Source organism: Notolepis coatsorum (genome assembly GCF_963971535.1).
Source record: "Notolepis coatsorum genome assembly, chromosome: 1".
In the NCBI taxonomy this organism is placed as follows: Eukaryota; Metazoa; Chordata; class Actinopteri; order Aulopiformes; family Paralepididae; genus Notolepis; species Notolepis coatsorum.
Genome location: NC_140165.1, coordinates 34,961,111 through 34,976,074, shown reverse-complemented (window position 1 = coordinate 34,976,074; position 14,964 = coordinate 34,961,111). Strand labels below are relative to the sequence as shown.

At 43.8% G+C, this 14,964-nt stretch overlaps 1 protein-coding gene across 1 annotated transcript; it reads left to right on the top strand.

The window, feature by feature from the left end:
- The first annotated feature begins 2,113 nt into the window (after positions 1–2,113).
- On the top strand, positions 2,114–6,705 carry mylz3 (myosin, light polypeptide 3, skeletal muscle). The gene is made up of 6 exons (XM_084332369.1): positions 2,114–2,199; positions 2,924–2,993; positions 4,703–4,846; positions 5,298–5,468; positions 5,606–5,683; positions 6,112–6,705. The coding sequence occupies exons 1-6, from the start codon at positions 2,197–2,199 to the stop codon at positions 6,138–6,140; spliced, it is 495 nt and encodes a 164-aa protein (XP_084188495.1). The 5' UTR covers positions 2,114–2,196; the 3' UTR covers positions 6,141–6,705.
- The last annotated feature ends 8,259 nt before the right edge of the window (positions 6,706–14,964 follow it).

Genomic DNA, 14,964 nt, shown 5'->3' with positions numbered 1-14,964 from the left:
GAAAGTCTTTCTCTGCATCTCCTTAACAATTGTGTGTATTGAGCTGTACTGTATTGTACCCATTCTGCAATCTGTTAATAAAGTTTTCAATCAATCAATCACTCAAACCAGGCACACATCACACCACACAATGGCTGAGCGGCTCAGGAGACAGGGATTGATATCAGCCAATAAGGGGAAGGGATGATTAGGTGGCCTTGATGTCAGAGACCTGATTGAGAATTTGGCCAGGAACGTCGGTTAACCCCCTACTCTTTGCGTTAGGCGTCCTGGGTTCTTTAGCGACCGAGATTTCAGTCAGGACCTCGGTTTGGCGTCTCATCCGAAGGATCCCGCTGTTTGTTTTAATAGTTGGGATGTGTGGTGTTAGACTGTGGCTTTTACGTGCGGTCTATTCACCATTATAATGTGCGTTTTAGGTATTGGCTCCGTTTCCACACGGTGCCGGTGTCCTATTATTTAGCTTTTCATTAGGAGAAGTTTGTGTTTAGGGCGCTCCTCGCTTTCGGTGTTCTGAGAAGGGACATCGGGGGGTACACTGATCAGGGCGGTCCAATAGGCGAAGCAAGACGAGTATGAAATATAACAATGGTTATTTCATAACCCTAGTTATATGCTTTTAGTCTTCTAGTCTTGCTTTTATCGTCCTGATGACCCTTGCCCTGTTTCCACATGAAATTTGGGAAGGGAGAACACGGCCACTGCACCCATGGTTACTGTAGGAAGTGGGCGTGGCATGGTCAGTGATGGGTGCATAATGAAAAGTTATTTCAGTGACACTGAGTGGCACGAGAGTAGTCCAATAGGCGGAGTGAGACACTTTTCCATTAATCATATAACTAGGGTTATGAAATAACCAATGTTAATGAAACACCATAAAGACATGCATGGTAGGCAGGGACTACAGATTAAAACAAACTCATTAGCTAATTCTGGCACATTTACATTGATGTGGAAACTGAATATGTTGATTAATGTGCACTGTCCCTGGGTAAAAAAAACTAATTGAAGGGAGGTGCCCACTTTATAACCCTGGAGATACAGTATGTTGACTCTCACTGGCCATGTGGAGTATGTAGCAATAGCAAGTTGGCAATGCTGTTTGGGGGGCATTATGGGCCATGATGTACTGTAGCCTAATGCATTTATAATGTGTATATAGTGTATATTTTGCCAATTGGATTGGGTTCATTCATTGGAAGGTTATTTTTTTTTATAATTTTTTTTTTATAAATAATCTGTAAAGTTTGCCCGCTGACATGATCAGCACTGGATAGCTCCACTGTGCGTCTCTTATCATGCAACCTTACCACCTGGTGAATATTTCCAATCAGAATGGTTGGTCACTGATGCGGGACACCAAATTATGAATGCAGACCCTTTCACATTTCTGGAGAAATCTCCATTTGTATGATGGTTGACGTGGTCTGACATTGATTTCAAATGTTGTTTCCTTCCAGTGGCATAATATGCACCAAATGCCGTAGAGAGCTCATCACGCTTCGCGAGCATTCCAGAACATTCAGTCTATTCAAATGACTTCACCCATGTATTTTGTTTCGGATAAAGATATTGCATTTTTAGAAATGTACTGCCAACTATTTCATTCATACCTATACCTCCAAGTTGAAAATGGATTTAGTCAAACCCTGCAGCCGGACGGGAACACGCGTTTAAATTAGTTTTAACAAGACCCCCATAATAACCATAAGAGGTGGAGCGTTAAAAATACCACCATGTATAGGAGCATTCTGCAGAGACGCAGTGGGATGCGTGCGTCTCCATCCGATTCGGGCTTCAGGTTCAGCACTGTGTAATAACGTGCGTCTCCCCCGCACACCATTAAAATGCCACTGACAATTTGTTAAATTGACATCATTAACTAAGTAATGTCAGAGGCAGGGCAAAAGTCTTGAAACGGTTCGCTGGTCGCTCGTCTAAAAATAGGCATGTCCCCTTCTAAAGGCCTACTCCCACTTGTCGGTGGGACCACAGCTCGCTTTCCCGTTTGCCGTTTGCCCTAAGAAAGTTAAAGAAGCCCCCGCGCGTCATCCGAGACGCGTCATTAGCATATGTGACGTAGCGACCCTGGGATAAATAAGAGGGGGACTTGGACCAAGGCTCAGGACCATTCTCTGTTGGGACTCCAGTCTTTCTTCTCCTTCTTTCCGCCCCGTCCATCGTCTGATCTGCAAAATGGTGTGTACTGCGCTTCTTCTTCTGTCTGTGGGACTTTTTATTTAATAATTTTTTTTTGAGTGTGGGCTCCTTCCAGTGGAGATACTCTTGAGATTGATGATTTGTACTTTTGTGGCAATGGTTTGGATATCCTCCTCCACAGAGAAAAAAAATTCTAATAATAATACATGAAAAAAAGAAATCCATGGGGCGTCAATGTGATCGAACTAATCGGTGGATATATCAAGTGTGGCGTTTTTATCGCATCTTTAGAACGCTTTTTTTAAATTTATTTGTGTTTGTTTGTCTAAGCACGCTTATCTGACGATTATTAGGTGTCTTTGGGGCTCAAGACCACCGCCTTGGAATATATCCACATTTCTAGCTATATATGTTCAACACATCTGAACGCATATGGATTTGATTAATTCCAAATATTCATCATCTCATCCGCATCCCACTATAAGACCTACGACTTTAGGGGGGTGGCCTATAATAGGAACAACATTGTCCAGGAATATTATAGGACGTCCAGGATATAATATTGTTGTACTTTTACAATGATAGTACGTTTGTATACATGCAAATACTCATTCCATACTTGTGTTACGTGTTTTTTTGTGCGTGCTCGTGCACGCGCTCGTGTGTCTGTGTGCGTCTGTACCTCTCTCTGTGTGTGTGTATACTCGTTGTGTCTGTGCGTGATCGTGTGTGTATGTATGCGTGCACGTTTGAGGCTGAGGAGGCTGCTGCACCACCCGCTGAGGCTGTCCCAGCACCCGCTGCGTCCGACTTTTCCGCGGACCAGCTTGAGGGTAAGAGAAGAACCCCCCCCCCCTCTCTCTCTCTCTCTCTCTGTCTCTCTCTCTGTCTCTCTCTCTCTCTCCGTCTCTCTCTCTCGGCCTTCATCCCTCCCTAGTTTTCTCCCAACAGTCTTTCAAGTCCACTTATAGTTGTAGAAGTAATGCACACTTAAAGAAAAGGCAGAAACATGCTATAAAAATAAAACATACTCTCTCATTGTCACACTAAAGTGTTAACTTGTCATAGTCATGCCAGAAAATGTGTCCTCCGAGAGCCATAGCTCTCTTTACTAGGTCACTTGTAGTCGGGGATCTTCAAAATCACTCAAACCAAGATGCCCCTAAATAATGGTCTCTTAGAATACAACTTTGATTTAGAGAATAAGCCAGTTGTTTAAAGGGGTCGGATTAAGCTGAAACGGGTCCAGTTGGACACCGTATTAGACTGAGGCTGTCATTTCCGAGGACACTTGTTCAGCTGTTGAGGGGGGATTTGAGTCTTGTGTCTATTCTAAGCCAGTCCTGCCTTGTCTTGCTGAACCTATAGTGGTCCTTGCAAATACCAAGGTGTTGATCCTCGTCCCAACGTTTAAGATGCAGGGCATGTGGCGTCCTCTTACAGGAGGAATCTAACCCCCCACCCCTTTTGTTCCTATAGCTGAAAACAAATGTCCTTCACCAAGCTCCTCCCAAGGAGCTCCGGAACCGTCCTATAATATCGCGATACAGGATCAATCTGTGATCTTTTTTTCCCCCCTTCTCCCTGCCAAACTTATGCCTGCATGCAGGATATAGTGGTTGTCGGCGATACTTGTGTACCAAGTGCGAACATCCGAGAGCAATAGGCTAAAACTCAGAATTACATCCCATCTTGACCCCCCCCCCCCCTCCCCCCCAGGATGACCAATTTTAGTCCACCCCTTCTGCAAAACTGTTTTAGAAGAAAACCTGCTGCATCGGCACGCTCTGAGTGGTAAAGCTACTGCAGGTGCTGGTGAAAGGAGAGGGGTGTTGATTACCCCACAGTCAGCGTTCTTATGTTTAACTCTGCCCCCCCCCCCCCAGGCCACGGGGGGCAAGTGCCCGTAAATGGCCTGGCTTACTTACTCGGGGTGTATCGGTTGTCGGGTGTTGCGCTAAATGCCCCCCAAATACACTCGGCAGGCAGGGGGTACAGAGGGCGGCACAGCTGTTGCCGCCGTTTCGGAAATCACATAAGAGCATTAATCTGTCAACAGATCACTTTCAGCGGGCTTCCTGGCGGACTTCATAGAAATAGCTGACCCATACCTTTCTGCCCGCTCATAGAGTGTTTGCACAGCTGTCGCCACCAATTACCCCAGCGGACAGTGGGCCCAGTCTCTGATCCTCCTATCACAATTATGACACTAGATAACCTGCCGTGGGCAACTAAGGCACTTTTTAAGAAGAGCCGCGGGGGGCATGGTAGGCACAGTAGGCACAGTAGGGCCGCGTATGGAGAACACAGTGGGCCCCGCGTAAAATAATACATCAGTTTTATTTTTCACTAGAATCTACAAATCATCAAAAAGCATGAATCCCCAAGACAGTCATATTTCTTCACTTCCCTCCCTGCTTGAACATAACATCTAGGCTAGTAGTAGTGTACACAATGCCCCTTTTTGTGTCTATACTTTGTCACTCAAGAGGAACTTACCTGTCTGCCTTCCTCACCCCCCCCCCCCCCCTCTTCTGCACAGACTTCAAGGAGGCCTTCGGACTCTTCGACAGAGTTGGTGACAGCATGGTGGCCTTCAACCAGGTGGCCGACATTATGCGCGCCCTGGGCCAGAACCCCACCAACAAGGACGTGAACAAGATCCTGGGTGACCCATCTGCCGACGGTGAGACCTCTGCCCAACACACACACACACACACACACTGAAACACACAGGAAAAATCAGCTTTCAACTTTAATTTCATCATGTTCAGCACTTGCAAGATTCGTATATATCTAAGTTTGGGGTCCTGTAAATGTAAACACCCAGGCACACTTAAAGGAACATAGGTGAGAACATACAGTGGATTAGGTCTACTGCAAATTACGTCTAGGGTAGACATGTGGATATCTGTGTAATGTGCATATAGTAATATAATCACTTTTATTAATTATTTTAATCCAGCTGGGAAAGAAATCCCATATCCTTTGAGATGTTGACACCAAGATTAGGTATTTTCAATCCGGTGATGTTATACAGGTATTTTGCACATGTAAACACACTGTGCCCTCAGCCGAGCAAGATTCCACGCTTCCCACAAATGCATGTATTTATGTATTTGTTTTCCTATCCATAGACATGGCCAGCAAGAGGCTCGCTTTCGACGCCTTCCTGCCCATGCTCACGACAGTCAACGCCATCCAGAAGGGAACTTACGACGACTACGTTGAGGGTCTCCGCGTCTTCGACAAGGAGGGCAACGGCACAGTCATGGGCGCTGAGCTGCGCATCGTTCTGGCCACCCTGGGTGAGTGTCGGGTCTCCACGACACAAGGGAGCTAAAGATAGACGCACAGATATAGCCTGCGCAGCGCGCGAGTGCACGTCTTTCAGTGAAATGGGAGAATTTGTTCCTTACACGGATCCATCCCCATGTGTCCACAGGCGAGAAGATGACCGCTGATGAGATCGACGCACTCATGGCCGGCCAGGAAGACGAGAACGGCAATGTGCACTTCGAGGGTACGCTCTCACCGCCTCTGAGGAGAACATGTGTGCATTGTGTATACTGCATGCTGCAACTGTGATTTTAGATCTACTTTATCACTGCAAATAGATAGTAATAGTAAGTGTCATCACCCAGGGACAAATTAAACCAATAATAATGTTTTATATTAATTCCTGAAAACCCTATTTTGGATACACAGCAGTGATTTGGTCTGACAATAGTGATATCTGTGCTTAAATATAGTACATACACAGACATATATACATAGATTCAAATTCATACATACATACATACATGCATACACATGTATCTACATACATGCATGCATTCATACATATTGACACACTCGTACATATAGTCCCTATTACAGTTTTAGATGACATTTTTAAATGAAATATCCAGCCTGGTACAGATGATCTCACTCTTCTTTCTTTACCCCCAGCTTTCGTCAAGTACATCCTGTCCGTCTAAAAAGGCTAGCAGTGGAAGTTGAGGAAGCTGGAGCCGGCGGTGTCTTTAACATCTGCACCGTTTCTAAGACCAACTCAAAGAAAGACAAGGACAATGTAAACAGAACGTTGAAGCCAAAGCCACACTGTTTTTTATTTTTTATTTTATAATTTTGTTTTTAAGTTTTTCGTCCTCCCATCAATCTCTCGCTCCGGACATCGCAGATGACACCGCTCCGTTGTAGAGCCACTCCCTCCCACACCTGGTCTGTCACCCCCCCCCCCCACCACCCCCCGGGGGGCGTGTCTCCACCCGCCACATGGGGTGAGGAAAGGGGGGAGGAGGGATGACCGCTCATCAAGTGAGGGTAGATCCCTCCCCCCCACCGGCCACCTCATTCAGTCACGCCATCACTGGACCAGCAATGCCAAAGGTGCTGGAGGACGGTCGTGGATTGGCCGCCGAAACGTTCTACCCCCCCCCCCCCCCTCCCTCCCACACACCACCACCACCACCCCTTTCCCCTGCAAAGTTTTTATTTATTTTCACTCTGTTCATTTCAGAATAAACTTTTCCAAAATCCCCACGGGTTTGATTCTTGGCCTTTCATTGTCCTTGTGAAAGTGTATTTATAGATGTGATAATGCAAAGGAATTAGTGAGGATTAAACACATGAGGTAATGGTCCACTTTAAGCTTTTACTTAACCAGGCAAGTCGAGAGCAGAGTATAGACGTCTACTTTGATTGAGTCCACAGATGCTCCTCATTTTCTATGCTTCCGTTGCTGGGGGGGAGGGGGGTTGGGGGGCATCAGCCAACTTCTACTGCCACCGTTGGCATTCCACAATTTAGCGTTTGCTGAGTTGGTGTATTGAATGTTAGGTCGGTTTTTCATTCACAACTACTCTCACATTTCACAAGCTATATGTGGAAACCGTCAGCCAACAAGAACTTACCAGAGTGTTGTTATTGGATACATTGGATACTGGATATACTGTCATTTAGTCTTAAGTCTTACAGGGGACCATATGTTTGCCTTTCTATAATTAGTCGCTCTGCACATCCACCTACCCACTGCCAATACACACACACACACACACACACACACACACACACACACACACACACACACACACACACACACACACACACACACACACACACACACACACACACACACACACACACACACACACACACAGACAAACACACACACAAACACACACACACACACACACACACACACACACATCTTGTCAGGCGTCACAGAAGTAGAAAGTGTAATACCCAGAAATAGAGCGTCAACTTCTGTCCTAAAACAGCGTAGACACCAGATAATCGATGCGTTCACTTTTATTAGCTAGTCAGTACAGGAATTATGTAGTTAAAAGGGTTAATGGTTGATTATTTGGTCGGTTGGTTGGTTATTTGGTTGATCGAGAACCTATAGTGTTGCTATAAAATACAGCTCATTTACGATTTAAAAGCCCAGGCAAAAAACCTGTGAGTCTGCAAATGTATTCACCCAATCAAATTGAAGGGAGGACACCCCTCCCTTTTGTGCTACTGAGGCAACGTGTTGATTGGCTGGAATGGTGTATGGTTTGGTCCACTTTGTTTCCCATTTACAGAGCCTGGACTGTATGAAAACCTTTTTGTGCACCCACACGCAAGAGACACCGGTATCAAATCCGGCTGTCAGCGTTGCCTCTGGCTTGGCCGGCCGTCATACTGGCTCAATTGGCAGAGTCAGCGGGAGGGAAGCCGGTGGGGTGGTATTCTGGTTGTTGTAAACAGTGACTCCTACAGGTCGGTCAGGGCGCCTGGACAGCAAATAAGGGATATGTTGAAGGTAGTGTGACCTCCCACGCGTTACACTTCACCAATGAGAGTCCGTGCTGGCAGGTGAAAAGAGCTCGCTGGCTGTCTCCTATGTGACGGAGGAAGCATCTGTTAGACTTCAGGACTCCCTAGACCGACCAGTGGGGGGCACATGCGAGCAACGACCAGGAAGGGGAGGGGGGAATTGGCATAATGACGAAATTGGGATGGGAGAAAATCAGAGAAAAACAGGAGAAAAAGTGTATTAAAAAAAAGTGTATTCGATTACAATCGTGGACTGCACCTTTAAGTCAGCATGTTACATTACTGCAGATAGTAAAGACAGTCAGTCAGTAATTTCCCATTACGCCGGCTGGCCCATATTGGACAGTGACAAAGTTGTGCCACTTCTGTCTGTCTCTGGTCTTCTCCATGGTTCCCCAGCTTTGTTGGTGTTGGTGTAGCTCTCTCTCTCTCAATGGTTCTGTGCCACATTATTTTGGGTCTCCCTCTCGTTCATTTATTCTCTGTGGTGTGGCGTCCAATGTAATGCAACTTTGGGAATTGCTGTTGTTTCCATTTTGGGCACATGTCCAATCCAAGTCCACCGGCGTAGCCTGTAATGTTATGTGTGTTGTCTCGCTGAGTGATTCTGACAAGGTCATTGTTGGAGATAGTGTTTGGCCAGACAATACAGATGGGTGAAAAAATAAAAACTATTTGAAATTAGACAGCATTGTCACTACATAAAAAAATAAAAAGGGTTTGAGAAGGTGTAGTCAGTCTTAAAAGAACATGCCAACATTTTGGGAAATTAGCTTATTGTAGAAGATAGATACCAGATTTCTCTCTGTGCATTCAGTAGAAAGCTATCTGGCTGCACGTTGGCCGGCATTGTCCAACTAACACCTCTCCCGAAGGCTAACCGGCAATGTCCACTTCCATTCATTGTGCTAAGCTAGGCTAACATGCAGCCAGATAGCTTTCTACTGAATGCACAGAGAGAAAACTGGTATCTATCTCATTGTCTCTCGCTGGAGAAGACGGTAAGCTAATTTCCCAAAATGTTGGCGTGTTCCTTTTAAAACTAGACTATACACTTCGGAAAAGACCCCCAACAATTTGCCTACAGGCAAAACAGATCCACTGCCTCACTCCACAGCGCCCTCAACCACCTGGAGGGAAATAACGTGTGAAAAAAAGGCTGTTGGTTGGATATTGTTCAGCATTCAACAGCATAGTCCCTGCCGGACTCAACCCCAACCCGTGCAGCCCAATTCTAGACTTTCTGCCGGACCGTCACCAGGTGGTGAAGATGGGACCCAACACCTCAGCCCCTCTGACCCTCAACACGAGAGCCCCCTCCTCTACTCCCCGCCCACCCCACGATTGTGTGGATGGACACCGCCAATGCAAGTTTCACGTTTCAAGTTCAAGTTTCAAGTTTGTTTATTAATTGTCACAATAAAATACACATACTTTACGGTGAAATGCTTGGTTCCTTTATGAGCCCCTGATAGTGTGCTTCATACAGTAAAAACGTAAGTAAAGAGGAATATACAATATATATATATATACAATATACAATACAATATACAATCTAAAGTACAACCTAATGAGTAAACAATGAGGTACAATGCAGAAAATTAGGTACAAAACTTTAAGGTAAGGTGCAAATGCAAATGTATGAATGTAGTGCAAATCTCTTTAATAATAGATAAATATAATGTAGTGTTAAAGTGTCTAAAGTGAGTGTTGAGGTGAGTGTTTGTTTAAAAGTGAGTGTGTGCATGTGGATGTGTGTGCAATGAGTGTAGATGATGGGTTGTTACATAGAGTCATTGAGCATCCTGATGGCCTGGGGATAGAAGCTCCTTCTGAGTCTCTCTGTACTGACCAATCCAACAGGGATTGCTGATGATGACACAACAGGCCTAATCACCAACGGCAAAACGTCCTACGGGCAAGAGGTTGATAACATGGCACAATGGTGCCGGGTGAACAGCCTTTCTCTCTCAACGTCGACAAGACCGAGGAGCTGGTTGTGGGCTACAGGAGAGGGGGAGAAAGACTGGACCCCATCAACATCAACTGGTCTGCTGTGGAGAGAGTTAGCAGCTTCAGGTTCCTCTGTGTTCACATCACAGAGGACCTCATCTGGGACGTGTACACTGTACACCAGTCAGTTTTTTTAAATTGTTTATTTAAGGATCCCCATTAGCTGGTGCCGTGGCTCCCAGCTAGTCTTCCTGGGGTCCACACAACATAATACAGAAAACAATGAATGCATAGATCGATACAAAAGATAAAAACAAGGAGTTAGTATACAGCAAGTAAGCTACTTTCACAGATGCTATAGATAGAAAAGAGAAAAAAAAAGCAATTAACTAAAACATACAATAAATACCAATTTTTAAAGATACAAAATGAGAAAACTTGTAGGCTAATAGTCAAAAACCCATACACAAATGCAATACACACATTAAGGCAACAGCTGAAAGTGTGATTTGAGTTTCTTTTTAAAAATCGATTTACTAAAAGTGTAGAGATAGATGGGTTGCTCCAGAGTGTTATGCATCTATAAATAAAAGACCGCTTTAAAGCATTGGTTCTAGGACGAGGGAGTAAAAACTGACCATTTGTGGCCCCTCTCGTATTATGGTCCTGTATAGAGCTTCTGTAAACAAGTTGCTCAAACACAAAATATGGAGTCTTACTGTTTAGCTGATTTACACAATACAAGTGAGTTAGACAATAACCTTTTTTCAACTGTGAGCCAGGAGAGACCAGCATGCATAGTGGTGAAGAAAGCACAACATTGCCTCTTTCACCCAAAGCAGCTGAAAGGATTCAGTATGGGGCCCCAGATCCTATGGGTTTTCTACAGATGCACTGTCTGGTATGGGAACTGCTCTGCCCTCAACCGCAAAGCGCTACAGAGGGTCGTGCGAACAGCCTGGAACATTAGTGGATGTGAGCTCACCTCCATCCAGGATACAACAGACAGTGTGTCAGCAGGATTATTATTATTATTATTAAGGACCCCAGCCACCCCAACCACAAACAGCTGTCAGGCTCAGACCAGCAGACTCCAGAACAGTTTTTCCCTCCCAGGCAGTCAGACTCATGAACAAATAATGCTAACGGCCGGCTACCTGCCTGTGACTGTGGTAATCTAGTGCTATCTATTTTTACACAATTTCTATTGTTTTCCTTTTTTTGTCCTACTTTATGTTGACGCTGCTGCTAGGCAGAGGAGCCAAGAACAAAATAATGTCACTCCTCTACGCTGTAACAGTAATGGAAGATGAGGCAATACAATCGGAATCTTAAAATGGGTCAGTATGTTAATTGTGTATGATTTTTCTACCTCCCTGTGTAAATTAACAATGTATGTGCATACCTCTTTTCATGTCAGATATTTGTGTGTCTGCTATATATGTTGGCTTCATATGTGCAACATTTATAAGTTATTCGTTTTTAGTAACATAAAATGTTGACAGTCTGATTCAGCTATGGCAAACAAAATAGTGTGGTCACAACTGAAACATTATCGTCACTTCCAAAAATGTGTAGCCACGACCCAAACATGGGATGTTTTGTCAAATATAATGTAGATTGAGATATCAACTAAGATGTTATGATTGTGTTTGGTTCAATGTATATTAAGACTAATGAATCCTTAACTTTGAAATCGGAATGATCAAGCGTACTGTATGTGGCCCTTCATAAAGAAAGATGAAAAGAAAAAGAAATTATCATATCTTTGTTGCAATTATCATTGATTTAACTGGGAAAACGTTTACTGAAATTCCAGATTAAATAATATTACAAGGTGTAAACAAAATATTAGTAAGTCAATATTGAACAGTCTTATTTTTAATAGTATTGTGTTTTGGTAGTGACACATTTTGCCATGCAGCCAGCAGGTGGAGGCAGAGCCCGGCCCCTGACCTCCTCAGGATTTCCCAGCCACAGCCTTCCAATCTCAACGCTGCATTTGATTGATTGATTGAAAACTTTATTAACAGATTGCAGAATGGGTACAGTACAGTACAGCTCAATACATACAATTGTTAAGGGGATGCAGACCAGAGAAAAACTTTCGTCTTGTTTACATCAGGGTCCCCCATTTTCAATTCATCATAACATATATGACATACATGACATACAGATAGACAGTACTGCTACATCTATACATTTATGACATACCAGATTTGCAAATACAGTACTGTTTGTGATACGAAAAGAGTCCAGAAAAGAGAGTATATACATTTGACATAGAAACTGTACATTGGAGGACGTTGGGTAGGTGGGGGGGCTGTAGATTGGAGGTGGTTGGGTGGGTGGGTGGGGGGGAGGTTGGGTAGGAGGGGTGGGTGGGGGGGACACTGTACAACTGAACAAGCAAAACTGTACATTGGAATATTGACAAGACCATACTTGGTCATCTACTGTACATTGGGGGGGGGGGGGGGGTTGTGTTAGGACATTTACAGGGGCCAGTTTAGAATTGCAGTCTCCCGTAGGTGTTTTTTGAGAGTGTTTTTGAAAGTGGGTAGTGATTCACATTCCTTTACAGCTTTGGGTAGGGCGTTCCACATTGATGTGACATAATTGCTAAACGTGTTTAGTCCCTTGTTTGAGCCGAATCTGGGTTTAACATGATTTGTGGAGCTCCCTCTGGTGTTGTGATCGTGGTATTCACTGACCTTTGGGAAGTATTTTGACATGTACATGGGTACCTTGGTCATGTAGTGTATCTTGTAGACCAGGCCCATTGCAAGTTGCTGTACTCTGTCGTCTACTGCTCTAAGCCATCCTAGGTTGTCAAAGTGGGCAGGGGTGAGGTGGGTTCTAGGAGTAAGGTCAAGCAGTAGTCTGACCAGTTTGTTTTGAGATGTTTGTAATTTTGTTTTTAGCGCCTTTGAGGTGCTTTGGTACCATGAGGTGCAAGCATAGTCGTAGTACCCTTGAATGAGTGCTCCTGCCAGAGTCTTCAGGGTATTCTTGTTTACCAGTGAGGAGATCCGGTACAAGAATCGTGTTCGTTGGTTGACTTTTTTTTATTACATTGGATGCCATTTTGTCACAGGAAAGATTTGCCTCTAGGATGGAACCCAGGTAGGTAATATCTTCTTTCCTTGTGACAATATTGTCACCCACTGTAACTGAGAAGCCGTCGGTCTTGCTGAGTTTGTTATTTGAACCGAAGAGAATGGACTCTGTTTTGCCCATGTGTAATGATAGTTTGTTATCAGCGAGCCATATGCAGATTTTGCCTAGTTCTGAGCTGAGGGTTTTTTCAACCTGTAACTTGTTCTTGTCAGAGACCAGCAGGGCTGAGTCGTCCGCAAACAGGAACAAGTTGCAGTCACAAGCTGACGACATGTCATTTGCATAAATTAGGAACAGTATCGGACCTAGTATGCTTCCTTGTGGAACACCACAGCTCACTGTGAGGGGGGGGATAGGGTACCGTTTACCTCCACCATCTGTTCTCTCCCCTCCAGGTAGGATTGCATCCAGCTCACTGATAGACTATCAAAACCAATTGCTTTTAGCTTGTCAATCAGAATGGTGTGATTGACAGTGTCGAAGGCCTTTTGTAGGTCCAGCATGACCATGCCGCAGTATTTGCCCACGTCCACCTCTTGTTTGATGTGGTCGTTTAAATAGAGAAGGCATGTGTCAGTGGATTGAGATGTTCTGAAGCCAGATTGGAATTCGTAGATTCGATTTTTTTCCGCAAGGTATTTTTCGACCTGTTCGTATAAAAAATGTTCCATGACTTTCGAGATGGAGGTTAGGATAGAAACAGGGCATTATTTCAGTCAGTAGAGAAGAGAGACTGAGAGAAGGGAACCGTCCAATCCATTTTCAACGTTATTCTCCGACGAGAAGCGTAAAAACAGCCATTCTTCCCACGTTGTCTTGCCAATGAGGATATCGTCTGTGATGTTTATGAAATTATCTGGCCAGATCCAACTAGGCGAAAGATAATGTCTAGTATTTTCTGTACTGTATTTTATTTGATTATTTTACTGTAATTGTAACCTGTACTGGATACAGTATTGTATGTTTGTTTGAGCTTACAGTGTTATGGACACACTACTGTGTAGTAGCATGACAAATGGACATGTTTTGTTTTTGTTGTGATTCTCCATGTTGACTGATTTGGTTATATGGAGATAATTTAATAAAATGTTCATCAGTCTGCAGTCTTGTGTAGTGTTTGGTGAATTTATAGTATATTCACACATTATCGGTACTTCACTTACAGTATTCTAACACAGAAGTAGAATTGCTATTCTAATCACTGAGAAGTAGAATTGCTAAAAGTGTTTTAGGTTAAGCACAGCAGTGTGTTAACTGGTTCAAACGGAATTAAGTCATGGAATTTTCATAATGGTGACAAAATATGTATTTTCTTTTATATAAATTTGTCTATATTTTTTGTTTAATTTAGCAAAGGATCTGAGGTGTTCTGCTAATTGTGTGTAGTGTTTTGAAAAAGCGGGCCCTGTTTTCAAAATCGTGCTTAAGCAATCGGGGAAAAAAACTAAACGTACCCTCTGTTCTGCGCCTGGGTTCTCATGTACTGGCTGTGACACACGCAGGTGTAAATAGTTACAGTGTATAAGATAATATATACCTTTAATGATCCCCCTATAAATTGTATTACATGCAGCAGCACAAGGGAATGTAGTTAACACCAAATAGACATTTCCGTAAATACCTATACATCAAGTAACCTGTTATACAAATCAGTTCCACCAAGGAGGCTATGTTTTAACCTGTTGTAAAATCAGTTCTACCTCCTTCAAGGAGGCATTATTTTTACCTATTATAAAATCTGTGAACAATACACCTGTCAGATGTCATCAGGAGGCCACCAGCTACAGTCATCAAAAAACACAGATGGTATTGATGACCTATGCCCCCACCCCTGCTTTCTCTGTCTATCTTACTCTCTCTATCTCATTCATTGGCAATGGAAACTATGTGTTGTTGCGCTTTTCA